The following is a 15838-nucleotide window of genomic DNA, read 5'->3' as shown; positions in this document are numbered from 1 at the left end:
AAATAAGACAGGAAGCAAGAATTTCATAAACTTTACAGTGAGAGTCAAGTGCCATCTACAGTGGTTATTCAACATCTTGTGGGCAAAAAGAAAGAAAGAAAAGTCCTTCCACTATCTTCCGTTTAAACAATATTTAAGGAACTACGGTTGTATATGAATTGTCTACAAAACCCATCTACTATTTTCACATGAGCATTAGTGTACTGTGTTTTAAAAAAATAACTAAAATTTTAAACTGCATCTATTAAAGTGCTTGTGTATAATCTTTTTTTTTAAAAAAAAAAACAGCAACAATTAAAATAGGGGAATATGGGTCACTTGTAAACTTCCACATGAAAGACTGACCAATATGCTAACCATGCAAAATTACTATACTGTACATTTTTTTTTTGCAGCAAGTTCAGTACAGTCAAACTTAATACTCCCAAAAAAGTATTGAACCATGAATTGAAATTAGCGCCAATGCTAAAAAATATTACAATTCAAATTGCAGGTCATTCGAATTACGCTAAGAAACTGCTCATATACATTCATCTGTAAAAAAAAAAATTTTTTAAAGTACATCACACAACAAGTGTTTGCTTAGTAGTATATCACAACGGAAGTAAAATCTGTTCAGCAAAATTAGAATTAAGTAAGGGCCAAGTCCGGAACGCATGCTCCAAGTTGATAATTTCCTTAAAAAGAACAGGTCTTCAAAAATGGTTTGCAAAATTTCCCTTTTAAAATGTTCATTTTTCTGTTACCAGCACTACTGCACACATGAAATAAGAAAGCTGGCTATTAATTCAAAGGGCTATTTTTTAATGGAGTTTAATCGCTCTTGAAAAACTCAGACAAGACGTTACCTTTTATGAACAATCAATACATTTACTAAGAAAATAGCTTATAAAAATATTTCCTCTCATAGTACTATTTCAAGATATTAGTGGTTCTAACTCCAAATTTTACCACACATCATCTCATGTTAAGGAGAAATACATATAACAATATAATATTTAGCCAACTTAAAAAGGGGGCTTTACTTGTAGGCAGCATGAACGTTTTCCACACAAAAGCCAGAAGCACTTTCTGTGTCCAATAAGCTGACTGTGGTTTTGGTAAGAATAACCCATATACTTATTATTTAGCCTTTAAAAGACAAAATGAAACAACCCACCAACTTCCCCCCAGAACCCTGAGGGTGGCTCCCAAATAGTTGGAAGCTTGTCTACATATAACCTTTTCACATTAAAACCAGAATCCACAGGTGGTTTAACTCTGGGAAGATGCCTTCACCTAATGGGAACTTTGGATCTGAATGATCAACATAGATATACTCTTAATAAACATCTGTTAGAGATTAATAATCTTTTGTATAAAGTAGCAATAAAAAAACAACAACAACAACTATTCTCTCCTCGATGGCTGGTTGCCCAATAACACTTCAATTGAAGCTGGTTAAGACTGTTGATTTGTATGTCATGTAAAATTGCCACTGAACTATAAAATATCCAATATCCCCACCCGCAGGTTTCTAAACAGGGTACATGGTAACAAACATTATGGTTTAAATGCTAGCTATAAAGGTCCAGGTACCATAATTCTAGCTCAGAAAAAACTGAGATGTTAGTTTCTCTAAGAGGAATGGACATTGTGTCAAAAAGAGAGACGGAATTTTAAAGCAAAAGTGTTGACTCTAAACTATAGAGCTATATACCCTAAATTTATCCTCATCTTAAGTACACGAGCATTTATGCAAAAACTCTATATGCCAGAAATATTTGCTAACAGACTAAAACCACAGTTAGGCAAACACAGCACTAACAGGCTATTTCAAGCCCATCAAGGCTTTCCTCTACCTAGTCAGTACCAATGAAGTGCAAAGTTAATTTAAAAAACCTTTGGAACTACGGTCCCTACCGCTAAACATTATGCCCCAAACAACTTGTTACAGAATATAATTAAACTTTCAGGAACCGACCATGTACAACTGTGCTAGGTTCACTTTCTTGAACAAAGACAAATTCATGTTTAATCCTATAAATACGTGGCTGAAGAGAATAAATGCAATATTCTTTTTTATGTTCCACAGCATCAGAGTCTGAGCTAGAAACTCCAATGGAAAATCCAGGCAAACGTTTTAGAAGGCACTAGTTGCTCCTCAGCAGACAAGAGCTTTAGATCTTGTGCTTCTGCCTTTGGTTGTATTGTTTTCTTCGGGCGAATGTGACGCATTTGCCTTATGAGTCTTCTTGTGATGCTCTAGGAAAGTCTTTTTGGCAAATGCTTTCCCACATTTATTGCATCTGTGCAGAGAGAAATTCTTTGTGACTTTCACTTCAATGCCAACATCAGCCCCTTCATACTTCTTGCTTGGTGAGTTAGAGGTGACGTCCTGCTTTGAACCATTTTGTTTACCTTCATCCCTCTGAGGGCCTCTTCTCGTCACCTTGTTTAAAACGCAGTCAATGGGTTTTTTCACCGCTCTGATTTCCAAGCTTGCCGTTATCTTGCCAAGGTAACGCGAAGACTTTTTGTGTACTACGGTTATATGTCTTATCACGTCGCGCTTCCGGCGGGTTTCGTAAGGGCAGAGCGGGCACCGGTAGAATTTCACAAAAATGTTATTTCCATCCGTGTGCAACTCAATATGCTTCGTTAGATTTTGCTTGGACGTAAATTGGCGTTTACAGAGTTTGCAGTAAAGCTTTTTAAAATCAAAGCCAACGGAAAGTCTTGGCTTCCTGGGCTTTCTGAGACCACTTGCAATGGACTGGTTACTTGACTTAGAATTTTCAGAGCTCTGCTTACCTTTGTTTTTCTTTGTGGGTGGTGCGCTCTTTCTTTCAGTTGAAGAAGATGCATTTTTCCGTTCAGCAGATGATGCATTCTTCCGTTCAGCGGATGACGAGGCATTCTTTCGTTCGGCAGAAGATGCATTCTTCCGTTCAGCAGATGATGCATTCTTCCGTTCAGCAGATGACGAGGTATTCTTTCTTTCGGCAGATGATGCATTCTTCCGTTCAGCAGATGATGCATTCTTCCGTTCAGCGGATGATGAGGCATTCTTTCGTTCGGCAGATGATGCATTCTTTCGTTCGGTGGATGACGAGGCATTCTTTTTCTCAGCCAATGATGAGGCATTCTTTTTCTCAGCCAATGAGGAGGCATTCTTTCTTTCATTTGAATAATTTGTTCCCTTTGTTTCATTCTGCGGGGAGCTGATGATGGGAGGCACCGATTCTGCAGATTCTGCTGGTTCAGTTTTATCTTTCACGTCTGTGCTAACTGCGTTATTGGGCTTTTTCTCTTTTTTAGCATTTTTTGCTGAAAGGGTTATCTTGTGAACAATCTGCATATGCCTTTTAAGCATTACCTGCGAACTATATTTCCTCTTGCACAAGAGGCATTTGCAGGTGGTTAAGTTGTATTCAGCCTTAAGGGACTTTTGTTTTCGGGTCTTAATAGATTTTTTAGCCGATTCCAAGGACAAAGGTTCCCCAGGCTTTGTAGCTATGTCAGGAGTTATGGAATCCCTCCTCAGTCCCCTGTGAACTTCATCAAAATGCCTCCTAACATTGGCTTTTGTAGCAAAGGATTTATAGCATACAGGACAGCTCCTACCCAATGTTACAAGAATGTTCTTATTGCGCCCCCTTCCAGATGTCTGATTTGGCCGCCTTTTAATTTCAATAAATTTCTTCAGTTCTTCCATCTTCTTCTTGTGTACTTTTCTAATATGTCGGCGTACACTGCGTCTGGAATGAAATTCTTTTTTACAGAGGCAGCAAATTAACTGATGACCCAAATCTGGTTTATCGCATTCCAGCTTAGGCTTCGAGGACAGGGACGGTTCTTCTGAAGTCAATATTACCTTGCTAGCAGCAGCAGCGACAGGAATCTCTGCAGTTTCTTCCTGTGAAGGACTAGGAACCGCTTTAGGAGGCTCTGCGGTAGGTTCTGGTGATTCTACTACAGGAGCTGGTTCAGTGGTGACAGTCATCTCAATGTTCTCAACTGTGCTATCAGCCTTTGAAACATATTGAAATACAGCATTCCTGTTTGTCTCTATGGGTTCCAAACGGATTATATAGTCTTGCTTGTCCACTCTAGGATACATAGCTTCCAGGAGATCACTTATGGCTTGGCTCTGCTTGTCATTTACATCAGGAGAGTCTGTAGATGTAAAAAAAAAAACACCACAATGTTTACATTATATTATTTTACAGGTGTCACTCCCAACAAGAAATCGGCAACCTGGCCTCTTCCACTAAGGAACCAGACCAGCTGCTTTTCAGCCCCTTCCATCCTGGCCTATGGCAGCAGAAGGAGCAGGGATCCGTCCCACCAAGGTTCTTCACCTTCATGGGTCAATTATATATAACAGGGGTCGGCAAACTTTTTCAGCAGGGGGCCGGTCCACTGTCCCTCAGACCTTGTGGGGAGCCAGACTAGATCCTATGTCCCACAAATAACCCAGAGATGCATTTTAAATAAAAGCACACATTCTACTCATGTAAAAACACACTGATTCCCAGGCCGTTCGCAGGCCAGATTTAGAAGGCGATTGGGCCAGATCCAGCCCCTGGACCTTAGTTTCCCTACCCATGATATGTGATGGCCATCATAGATTTTTTTCTTTAAAAAAAAAAAGGAAAGTGGGATAACGTGAAGCCCAAATATTTATAACTGCATTTACTCATATTCATATTGCTACCTTTGCTTTTCTACTTTTCCAGTGTTCTCTTCTTTTCTATTGTTAGCTCCTTAGAACACAGAGCTGTCTTTTGTCGTTGGTGCTGCATGGTGTCACGGGGCTGTATTCAAAGCTTGCACCAGCAGAATTCTGCTGGCACAAGAGGACTCGCATTTCCTCTCCTCCACCGCATGCCCTCCAAACCTACTCCATAGGGTCCCCCAACCCTCCAGAGCTGACTCGTGGGGGGCCAGAGGGGCCAGGAGAGGACACAAAAGTCTGTCATGCCCACCAAGCTGCAGCGTTGGTTGTGGCCTACATTAATGCAGTAGCGCTAAGAAAAATGAAGACACACCGTGATGCACAGATATTGCATTCTAGGTTTAAAGACAGCCGCACCTTGGTTTTTGAACAGCTTGGTTCTCGAATGTTTTGGCTGCTGAACGCCACAAACCCAGAAGTGACTGTTCCGGTTTGCAAACTATTTTTGGAAGCCGAACGTCCGACGGGACTTCCGCGGCTTCCGAATGGCTGCAGAAGCTTCCTGCAGCCAATCAGAAGCCGCGCTTTGTTTTCCGAAAGTTTTGGAAGTTGAACGGACTTCCGGAACAGAATCCGTTCGACTTCCAAGGTACCACTGTACGGTGAACAAGAGACTTGAGAGAACAAAACTTACTGTCATCCATCCGGAGACTTGGAGGACAGTAGAACTTCTTGTGGGTTATTAAATTTGGAAGTCCTCTGAAGAGGCTGCGGCACAATTTACATTCGAAGATGGTGTCCACATCTTTCAGCAAAATATGTTTAAGTTGCTTAGTTCCTGAAACATATAAAAAGATACAGTTACTACTAGGTGCATCTGAGGCACGATCCAGGTAAGTACTTTAAAATGCTCAATTATGTTTATTGGAAAATTAATCACATGCCTAAATCTTTCCCACAGACATCAGTAAGACTAATGGTTGAATGTTACACATACCTACCCAGGAGTCACCCCACTAAGTTCCATGAGACTTACTCGCATGTAAGTCATAGCTGCCAAGTCTCCCGTACTCCCCGGGAAACCCCCGTTTTTCAGCCATTCCCAGCTGGAAAAACAGATTTTTTTTGTTTTTTCCCGGTTTACTTACCGGCCGGGGGAGGCTCCTTCTGCGCATGTTTGGAGTCTCTGGAAATATGCAGATGCAATTTCTGGCGCGGCGGCCATGTTGGAACTGGGCAGAGCATGCTCACAAGCGACTTTCGGTGCTGCTCTGCCCAGTTCCAAAATGGCCGCAGCGCAACTTCCGGCGCGGCAGTCTTTTGGAACTGGGCAGAGCATGCTCAGAAGTGACTTCCGGTGCTACTCTACCCAGTTCCAAAATGGCGGCAGCACTACTTCCGGTCTGCCGATCCCTTATTTTTCCGGCAGGAACTTGGCAGGTATGATGTAAGTATGTACAGGGTAGGTTAATAATAATAATAATAATAATAATAATAATAATAATAATAATTTATACCCCGCCCATCTGACTGGGTTTCCCCAGCCATTCTGGGCGGCTCCCAACCGAATATTAAAAACACAACACAGCATTAAACATTAAAAACTTCCCTAAACAGATCAGGCCGGGGGAGCCATCGATTGTCCACAGACAGCTTTCTGGGTCATGTGGCCAGCATGACTAAACCGCTTCTGGCGCAACAGAACACCGTGACAGAAACCAGAGCGCACGGAAACGGTGTTTACCTTCCCACCGCAGTGGTACTTGCACTGGCGTGCTTTCAAACTGCTAGATTGGCAGGAGCTGGGACAGAGCAACGGGAGCTCACCCCATTGCATGGATACGAACCACCAACCTTCCAATCAGCAAGCCCAAGAGGCTCAGTGGTTTAGACCACAGCACCACCCGCTCCCATAAATGACTATAGTTAGCAACACACACATCCATTCAATCGCTATCCTAACTAGAAAAGACCATCCAAATAGAAACAATATACTACAGTCCTGCTTGACAATGCCAACCCTGGCGTTGAAGCCTTACTCCTTTTTTCAGAAAGCAACAAGACCACATCAGTCATTCAAACTAAGCCCAAAATTTCTAAGGTCACAAAAGAGAAATTCCAAATTTCTGCAGACAGAGCAAAGAAATGCTTCTTCCCTACAACACAAAATAAGCATATGCAATTTACTACAAGACAGCAAAGGCCACTAATTTAGATGATTTTACAAACTGAGTGGCAAGATTAACATTAGAGTAGATTTACAGTTACCAGTTTTCCGTACCTAAATTTATTTATTTATATTTTTATTAAAATATTTATATGCTTCTTATATGGGCATCTCAAGGCAGTCTATAACAATATCATACATAATTATTATACAGTAAAATAAACAACCAAATATCATTTTTATTTCATAACAGCTGTCACACGTTGCCAGCAAAAACCATGATAAAAAAAAAGTTTGCTGCATGCCTCAGAACTGCACTGCTATTGTAAATACATAATTTGTGGTGTACATTTTCCCAAAGGGGTTTTCAAAATTTGAAATGCTACAGTCTCAGCTATGATGTATACAGTAAAGTCGTACCTTGGAAGTCGAATGAAATCCGTTCGATTTACAAAATGTTCGGAAACCAAAGTGCAGATTCTGATTGCTTGCAGGAAGCTCCTACAGCCAATCACAAGCCGCGGAAGGCTTGTCGCACGTTCAGCTTCCAAAAATAGTTCGCAAAACGGAACCGTCACTTCCGGGTTTGTGGCATTCAGGAGCCAAAACGTTCGAGAACTAAGCTGTTCTAAAACCAAGGTACGACTGTACAACCAAAGAACATTCCAACAGAAGAACATTTAAAAGGCTGAAACAATGACAACAACACCCTGTCTGATCAACATTCACTGCAGGACACCAGCAAAGGCCAGGGAACATCTGACTGCCTACTTACTGTTGGTAATAGAATAGTAGAGTTGGTGAATCTTGGTTGGACCTATTTATTCATTTAGAAATTCTCCAAGTCCTGGCACCATCTTAAAATCGAAACCCAGGGTGGTGTACTTATAATCAATTATCGCTACAATAATTAAAACAAGCAATTCTTAAAACGTCGGGTAGCTTCCAGCTGAACTTTCCTCAGCGCCAACCCATTGAAATTAATGGACTAAAGTTAGTCATGTGCATTAATTTCAATGGGTTGTATCCAAGGATATCAGTGTGCACATGAACTAACTTGCATGGGCACAAGGGAACTTTACTTCTCTCTCCTTACACCCTCACCCCTAAATCTGCTCCAGACAGTTGGGGAGAAACCCCAATAAGAGGGAGAGAAGAGGTTCCATATTGCCTGCGGAAGTAGGATTCCATGTGCGACTATTTTGTTGGTTAAAACCCAGTGGTTCTACTGTGAATATGACTAATGTTGGATACAACCAAAAATCAAATCCATGAAAATCCAAGAGTGTCATTTTTCTTAAAATGTGAAATAACGATTTTAGATTGTTCATTAGGTGTTATTTATGTCACCACTGAAGCATTCCAAACCTTCAAGGCAAAATAATATATAAAAAAGAACCTACTCATACCTGATCGAAAACATTCAATAATTTGCTGAATGCCGGATTTTGATGTCTGAAGAGGCTGCTGCAATAAAGGATGATCTCCAGGTTCCAGTATATGCACTGCAAAATAGTCACAATAAATAGTAAAAAAGAGAGCTTAAGGCACATGTCCACACATAAATGTTAATTGCACTGAAGCTGTTCTAATAAAGTTCTATTAAAACATTGCAATTTGGTCAGGACATCAAAAATGGCAAATACGTAGGTTTTTTTATTGCTATTTCCAAAACAACTGTAATGTCTGTGACTGTCTCAGGTAAGCTCGAAAAAGCATATTCACACACCAATAGAGATACAGTGGTACCTAGGTTCTCGAACGAAATCCATTCTGGAAGCCCGTTCAGCTTCCGAAACGTTCAAAAAGTGAGGCGCGACTTCCCATTGGTTGCAAGAGCTTCTTGCCCTCAGCGGAAGCCGCGTCGCACGTTCAGATTCCGAAAAACGTTTGAAAACTGAAGCATTTACTTCCAGGTTTTCGGCGTTCGAGAACTGAAACGTACAACAACAGAGGCATTCGGGAACCGAGGTTCCACTGTATATATATACAGCTTATCTAGAAAGCAGTTACCACTAGAAATGAAAAATAACATTTTTGAAAGATAGAATATACGTAATTGCTAGAAATAGTTGTCATAAGGTATTACCAATGTTGTCCAGCAATTCCTATGCTCATGTACCTACATTCATATGAGGGTTATGTTTGCTGCTCAGTTGCATTAATCTCAATTTAAGGAATGACTTATGCTAGTGTTTGTTAACTCTGTTGAGTCGGTCAAGTCGCAACTGAGCATCTTTGCAAGAACATTTATTTCAATCACAGCTTTTTATTTGTAAAGATTCCTAACGGATATGTCACCCAATGAAAGAAATCTGAGATGATTAGCCATAGAAGGTACAGTCAAGTAATCATCTGATCAATCATTTCTATATAGGTAACAACCCTATTCTGAAAAAAAAACTTACTTTCTTTGGGTTGTACCCACCTAAGTCATGAGTTGATATTAATGGGCTTAAATTATTAAAATCCATTTATTTCAAAAGTTTACTCCAAGTGTGACTTAGTAGGATAAAACCCTTTGTTTTTAGGTGATACGTACAGCATATGCATTATACCAAGGATCAATTTAAAGAGACACTCCAACTATATGAGAGAAAAGGGGGAATGCACATTTCTCCATCTTAAGATGGTACTTGCCATTTGCACTTGTTAGACATATTTCTTACATATATATAGAAGCAGACCTCTATTTATGTGGCAGTACATTTTAAGTCAATTAAAATGTTTTTATACATGCCTACTCAAGTTCAGGTAAGTGGGTTAGTAGGTATCCTATCTTAAGTTGAAGGACATACTAATGTGTATATTTCTCTTCGTTTTCTCGTTTCAAGTGTTTTTAGGTTACAAGCCATTTTTTTAAGCTCATGTGGTTATTACAGCAACTTGCCAACATCAGAATATTTGTATATATTTATATCAAGCTATTTGTACACTAAATAAATGTTTGTTTCGCAGGCCTTGGAAACATATTTCCAAAAATGTTTATTCCCTACCTTCTCCCTCAACCCAGTCTACAAGAAGCAAATACAGATGTAAGAAGTACTCCATCAAAACCCAACCATTTTTAAAATACTGGCAATACAACAATATTTGAAGATGTCCTAATTCCATTACGGCAGCATAATAGAGGCTATCTTTTCCCGACAGTGTCTTATAGCATTTATTTATTTCTTTTTAAAAGAAACGTAGATTATTAAGCACTATTACCTGGTTCACAGCAGCCATGGTGATGGTGGTCAGTCTGACAACACTTGTCCCTTAGAGGCATTTTCTACATCAACGCCCCACTTTCCTTCTACATCTAGTAGCTCGTTTCTGCTAAAATAAGCAAAATTTTCTATAATTTACCAAAGAAAACAAGGTTCTGCAGTGTTACATGACTTCCCTATAAAAACCACTGATCTAAGAATGAGCAGTGAATATTGAACATATATACAAAGAACAATTCCACATACGAAAAAAATGAAATCTTCTCTACTCAGCAATTGTTAGGACAAGGATAAATTTTGTTTTAGAAATAGCTATTGCAATTAGAGGCAGCTTAAGTTGCATCAAACAAGCTTGGAAACGAGGCAAGACATTCCCTCCCAAATCAGGAAAGTTCTTCACTCCTTTTCAGCGCTAATTCAAATTAGCTGATCTAAGCTCTGTAAACCCCCAAATGCCTTTATCCCACCTTAATCCCCAACCCTACTTATTCCTTCTCTCTAACCCCCAGTTATGTTTGAACCACTCTGTGATGAAACAGGGCATATACATACGGTAGTTACCTGGCTGGTCAGCCAGTTATACTGCTCCAAGAACAGCAAATAGCTATGGGGTGTGCAAAGGAGGAAAGTTTCTCCAGTGCAGTACAGGAGTCTCTGGGAAATGTACCATAGTTTTCCTGAAAAGCACTGCTGGAACTCTTTTTGGAAATCTCTTTCCTTCTCTTTCCCCATGGCTATTTGCTACTTCCCAGCTGGGAAAAGGCTCTGGGACAGAAATTATTGTATTGACTTGGATTTTAATCCAAAAGGGAGAATAATTCTCCTGGATTCTTTCAGCCAAGTTTTAGAAGCCTGAAATAACAGTTTCACTCAGCCCTATTTACAAACATTTTGTAATGTGAACTGACATTCACAAAGGATTTTATTTATCGGAATGAAATAATTCACAGGAGGACATATGATGGCCTACTCAAAAAAAGGGCTGTTTGCAGTTTTCAGCACTCCACCAGCATCCAATCCAAACCGGAGGATGGCGAATAGCAGTGAGTTTTAAAAACTTCAGAAATACACTACTTTAAAGTAAAGCATATCTACGAGCTTATGGAGTGCCTTTACCAATCCAGTATTTTTTATGCAACTTGTTCCTAAATATCCTTCAATCCTCCAATACAGATTTCAAATGGCATGCATCGTCACATCATTGCCAGCTTCTAAGCCACTGATCTCCATTGCAGCCTCACACACATTTGAGGCTACATACATAGAACTGCAGAACTTTGGGCAGGTTCCCTCATGCTGCAGTTGAAGGAGTTAAGAGCACTCCAAAATGTCATTCTCTAAATGGTCCAACTGTTTGCAGATAAAGCATATGATACTTGCTCCTTTGTAACAGCATAACATTTAATTCTGTTTCTACGTGTACACACACCACATTGATGGCTTTATGTTTTGAAGTGGTCTATAAATTTATTTAGTTTCTTTCATTTCCATTCCATTCCATTCCATCCATTTAGTTTCTTATTTACATTCCATTCAAAGGAAAAGCACTATGTTGTCCAGTTATACCAGCTCTTACTCTATTCCCAACATAAGAATGGAAAGCGTAATGTCAGTGGACAACAAAAGAGGTTCAAAGATGCTCTCAAGGCAAATCTTTGAAAAAATGTAGTATAAACACTGACAACTGGTGAACACTGGCCTGCGAGCACTCCAACTGGCCTCTGCTAAAGGCGTGATGGACTTTGAAGACACTCAAACTCAAGTCGAAAGGGAGAAATGTGCTAAGAGGAAGGCACGCTTGGCAAATCCTCATCGTCAACTCCTGCGCGGAAACCTATGTCTCCACTGTGGAGATGTGTGGATCCAGAATTGGCCTCCACAGTCACTTGCGGACTCACTGTGAAGACCATGTTCATGGAAGACAATCTTACTTGGCTACGAGTGATGTTTACTCAATGGTAAGTCTCTTCCCCCCCCCAAAAAATGGGACTCAATTCCAAAAAAAGAATATGTAGGATTGCTGCACCAGAATCTAAATAAATGATCAAGCTTCGTGTCCTTGACGAAGACTATCTCGTCTCTATGTCTATATGCAGTGCATGTGGACCAGTGTTAGAAACTTAAATATATCAGCTAGGCACCAAACAGCTCCTTAAACCAGATATGCATTATAACATATAATATGTCAAATGTACCCAGTCACAGTAACATGACATCCCAGAATACTATTTCTATTACTTTTCACCAGCACCTGTTGCTTCCCCATGCATACAGCAATAGGGCTGGGAAATGTGTTTAATTTTTGGCAACCACAAAACTATATTTGAAAATGCACATTTCTCTGCACAAATATCTCCACCAAAAAAGTCATCCGACCTCTTCCATAGCAAACATGACACCTCCTCTCTCCCTTCCCCTCCATATATGCAGCAAAACACTCCCTTAACAACTTAAGGCAGACAATTTTAGGACTATCTACAGAACCCATTTTGTTGTCTCACTTTCTGTGGACTGTTTTTAGGCACACTGCTTATAAATGGAAATAGTTAAGCAGTATATAAATGTCATAAGTAAATAATAAACCTATTTTTATTGTCAGGAATCAATCCCGCTGTGTAAAGACAGACAAACGACCACATATGGTCTACTGCAACTGAGGAGTCAAACCCAGTCCCTTCTTACCTGACAAGTCAAACCATGCAGTCCCTGTCCCCGTCCCCCCGTCCCCAATCTCACATTCACCATAAATGAGGAATCAAGAACTTGATCCAAACCTATCTCTCAGCTAGGCACTCCCTTGCCCTCCAGTTGTCAAATATAAACCAAAACAAGATGTGTCCTGTGCATGTAGCTTCAAACATGTGATGATGCAAAGGAGATCAGCGCCACAGAAGTCAGCATTGCTGCACCTGGTAAATGTCCTGTTGCTGGAGGATATATAGGATCAATCTGTTGGCCCTATGGCATTAGATGTTGCAGGCTGGCAGATGGAGAAGAGGAGGCAATGCACTGGCTCACTATCCTTGACCAAATCCTCAAAGTGTCCCCTTGTGAAAAGTCATGACTATCCAGGGGCGAACTTTGGCAATACAGTGCCGTAGCTATGCAAGAGCTAGCCAGGTTTTTTTTGCCCTGGGTGAAGCCTAGAGGGGTGCCATTGAGGCTCCCAACCTGTCTGTGTCTCTCTGTCTGTCTCTCTGTCTCTGTCTCTGTCTCTGTCTCTCTCTCTGTGTGTGTGTGTGTGTTTACATGCCAGTGTTAGAAACTGAGATGTGAAAGCCAGGAGCTTAAACCTAACAACAATACAAAGTTGAAAATGAATGAACAGCAGCTAAAATATTACGTTCATTTTCCACATGGTCTAGTCCTTACCCTGCCTACCCCCCTAATATTCTTAAGAGGGTTTCTTCTCCAGTCTTCAGAGAGTAGCTGGAAGTGGGGACGCAGAAAAAGGTCCTCTTTTCCTTCCACTCCAGAGTTTTAATCTGAAATCTTAGGCACAGTACTGTACCCAGAGCTCAAAAACAGCTCGCGCTAGTGAAATTTCCTGTCGCAAAACACGCCTGGAACAGTGGGAGTTTCGAACACCAGCGCCCACAAATGTGCACGAGGGGCGGTGCCAAACTGGGTCTTTGACCCTTGTGAAGTAACGCCTAGTTTTGCTCCTGTGTAATATAGCACTGTGAGGATGAAATTTGGTAAACACCCCCCCCCAAATGTTAATTTGACAATAATTCATAAAGGGGGGAGTGGGAAACCCAAAACTGTATACTTTAAAAGGTTGTTGTTGTACTTCACCAGATCCTAACCTATTACAGTATTTGTAAGAATACTGGGTCTTTCCCCCTCCCCCCCTTCCTGCACGGGTTTATTTACGTCTTACAATGTTTAGTGTACATATAATTACGTACTCTTTGAACTTCCAATACAGATGTTTTTTTAAAATTGACAATAATTCATTTTGGTACGATTGCTTTTTAACCGATCTTCTCAGTAGGTACCCACATAAATAAAAGATATCATCATCATCATCATCATCATCATCCTTCGACTCAGTGCCTTGTGATGTGGAACCGCCCGACACTGCCCTAAATCCGGTGCTGGGCTGATCCATGCCACACACAGGAATGCCAACCCAGACCATACCAACCATTATGACCTGGCTACCCACCCACTTCCACCCCATCACTAGCCTTTCCATCAGCGATCCAGGAAGAAAACAACAACAACAAGCATTCCAATACAGAACCCACATTCCCACACACCCCTCTACCTCTCTGGCACTCATCCCCCTCCACACAAGTTCCCTCTCCCTCCCACTCCCCCGAACACACCACCTACTCCCAGGATACCAACGCCTCGTGCGCTCTTCCGGGGCCACCTGTCACACGGGTCGCCCGCCTCAGACAATCCAGCATCGGCGCGTGAGGGGAAGGGGCGGGCACGCGCGCGTACACCCAAATACGCCAGCCAAACCAACCAACCAACCAACCAACACGCATCTCCTCCGTGTTATCCGCGGCGGGCGAGGGTGCCCGTGACGGAGGCAAGGAGGAGTGTTTCAGCGGCGACCACACTTACGGGAAAGGCTCCTGCGGGAGACGCCAGCCCGGCCCGAGCGAGGCGCGTGAGGTGCCTGCCGGGCGGGCAGCGGCTGGGCGTGAGGGAAGCCCCTCTTCGCCTGTCCGCCACCGGCCGGCGGGACGCGCGCGGGAGGCGGATAGGAAGGAAGGAAGGAGCCCCTGGGCTTCTCCGAGGAGGCGCAGGCAGCAGGTGACAGCGAGCAGGGCGCCCGGAGAGGAGGCTCCGCTGAGGCGGGCGTGGGGTACCCTGCCACCGCCGACGATGCGGGGCCCGGCGGGGAAGGGCAGCGCGCTGTTGTCGCCGCGCCCTGATGCGAACTCGCCGTCGCCTGTCCCGCCCAAGCGGCCCCGCGACGCGACCCCGGAGCCGGATGGGCGCAAGGGCAGGAAGTGACTGCGGCCGCGGCAGGCCCGGGGCAGCTCACGGCGCATGCGCCGCACCCGGCTTTTTCCCTCCTCTCCGCCCCCTTCCCAGCCTCCTCGCTCCTCTCTCCCGCTCGCGCTCGCCTCCCACAAGAGCCCCGAGCGCGCAGGTGGCTGTTGTGCTCCGCAGGGTTCCCGCCCGACGACGACAAAGTTGGCGGCGGTGGCAGAGTTGGGCGCGCGGCGGCGGGGTCCCCTGCGCGCGCCTCTTCTCCAACATGCGCCTCAGCCAATCAAAGGAAGGCACCTCGAGGCCCGCCGGGGCAAGAAAGGGCTCCTTGCCTTTTCCCCCTCTCTCTCCCAGGAGGCTCCGGCTGCGCTTGACTCGCTTGCGCCCTTTGGAGCCGCCGTGGCGCGCGCCTTGGTGCGAGGGCGCACGGCTTGGCGAAGGGCGGAGGAGCCGCCGCCGCCTCGCCTGCCTGCCTGCCTGCCTTTCCGCGACGCCAGCGAACTCGGCGTGGCACTCCGCCCCGCGTTTAGAAAGGGCTGAGAGGGAAATTCTCCAGCTGCGGCGCTTGGGTAGGTCTGGCGCCCTGGAGCAGCCGCCTCGCCGTGGTTTTTACGCACTCGCAGAGGCGCGCCGGGCGAAGGGAGTCGAACGCGCCGAGGGGAAGAGGAAAGTTCCTCCACTGCGCAGCTCCCTCGGAGTGGAAGCAAAGGTTCTCCGGGCGCGCTGTTTTCTCCGCTGGTGGGAAAAGGGCTCCATCCGTGGCGCAACGGTCGCTTCTCTGCCGTGCCATTGCCGGCTTGCCTTGCCTTACTCGGGTTTCGCGACAGGCGCATCTTAGCAGGC

At 43.5% G+C, this 15838-nt stretch overlaps 1 protein-coding gene across 4 annotated transcripts; it reads right to left on the bottom strand.

The window, feature by feature from the left end:
- Positions 1–276: 276 nt before the first annotated feature.
- ZNF800 (zinc finger protein 800) lies at positions 277–15021 on the bottom strand. Of its 4 annotated transcripts, none has more exons than XM_035128302.2 (5): positions 14621–15021; positions 10038–10148; positions 8237–8332; positions 5355–5498; positions 277–4158 (listed from the first exon to the last, which is right to left on the bottom strand). In XM_035128302.2, exons 2-5 carry the CDS (start codon positions 10096–10098, stop codon positions 2144–2146), a joined length of 2316 nt encoding a protein of 771 aa, XP_034984193.1. In that variant the 5' UTR covers positions 10099–10148; positions 14621–15021; the 3' UTR covers positions 277–2143. The 4 variants fall into 4 exon arrangements, with proteins under 4 accessions (XP_034984193.1, XP_034984196.1, XP_034984195.1 ...); XM_035128305.2 differs by having other exon boundaries at positions 10038–10145; XM_035128304.2 differs by lacking the exon at positions 14621–15021 and having other exon boundaries at positions 10038–14217.
- Between the last annotated feature and the right edge of the window lie 817 nt (positions 15022–15838).

This window comes from Zootoca vivipara, chromosome 10 (assembly GCF_963506605.1).
Source record: "Zootoca vivipara chromosome 10, rZooViv1.1, whole genome shotgun sequence".
Classification (NCBI taxonomy): domain Eukaryota; kingdom Metazoa; phylum Chordata; class Lepidosauria; order Squamata; family Lacertidae; genus Zootoca; species Zootoca vivipara.
The sequence above is the reverse complement of the archived record's forward strand: the minus strand, read 5'-3'. Positions and strand labels throughout refer to the sequence as shown.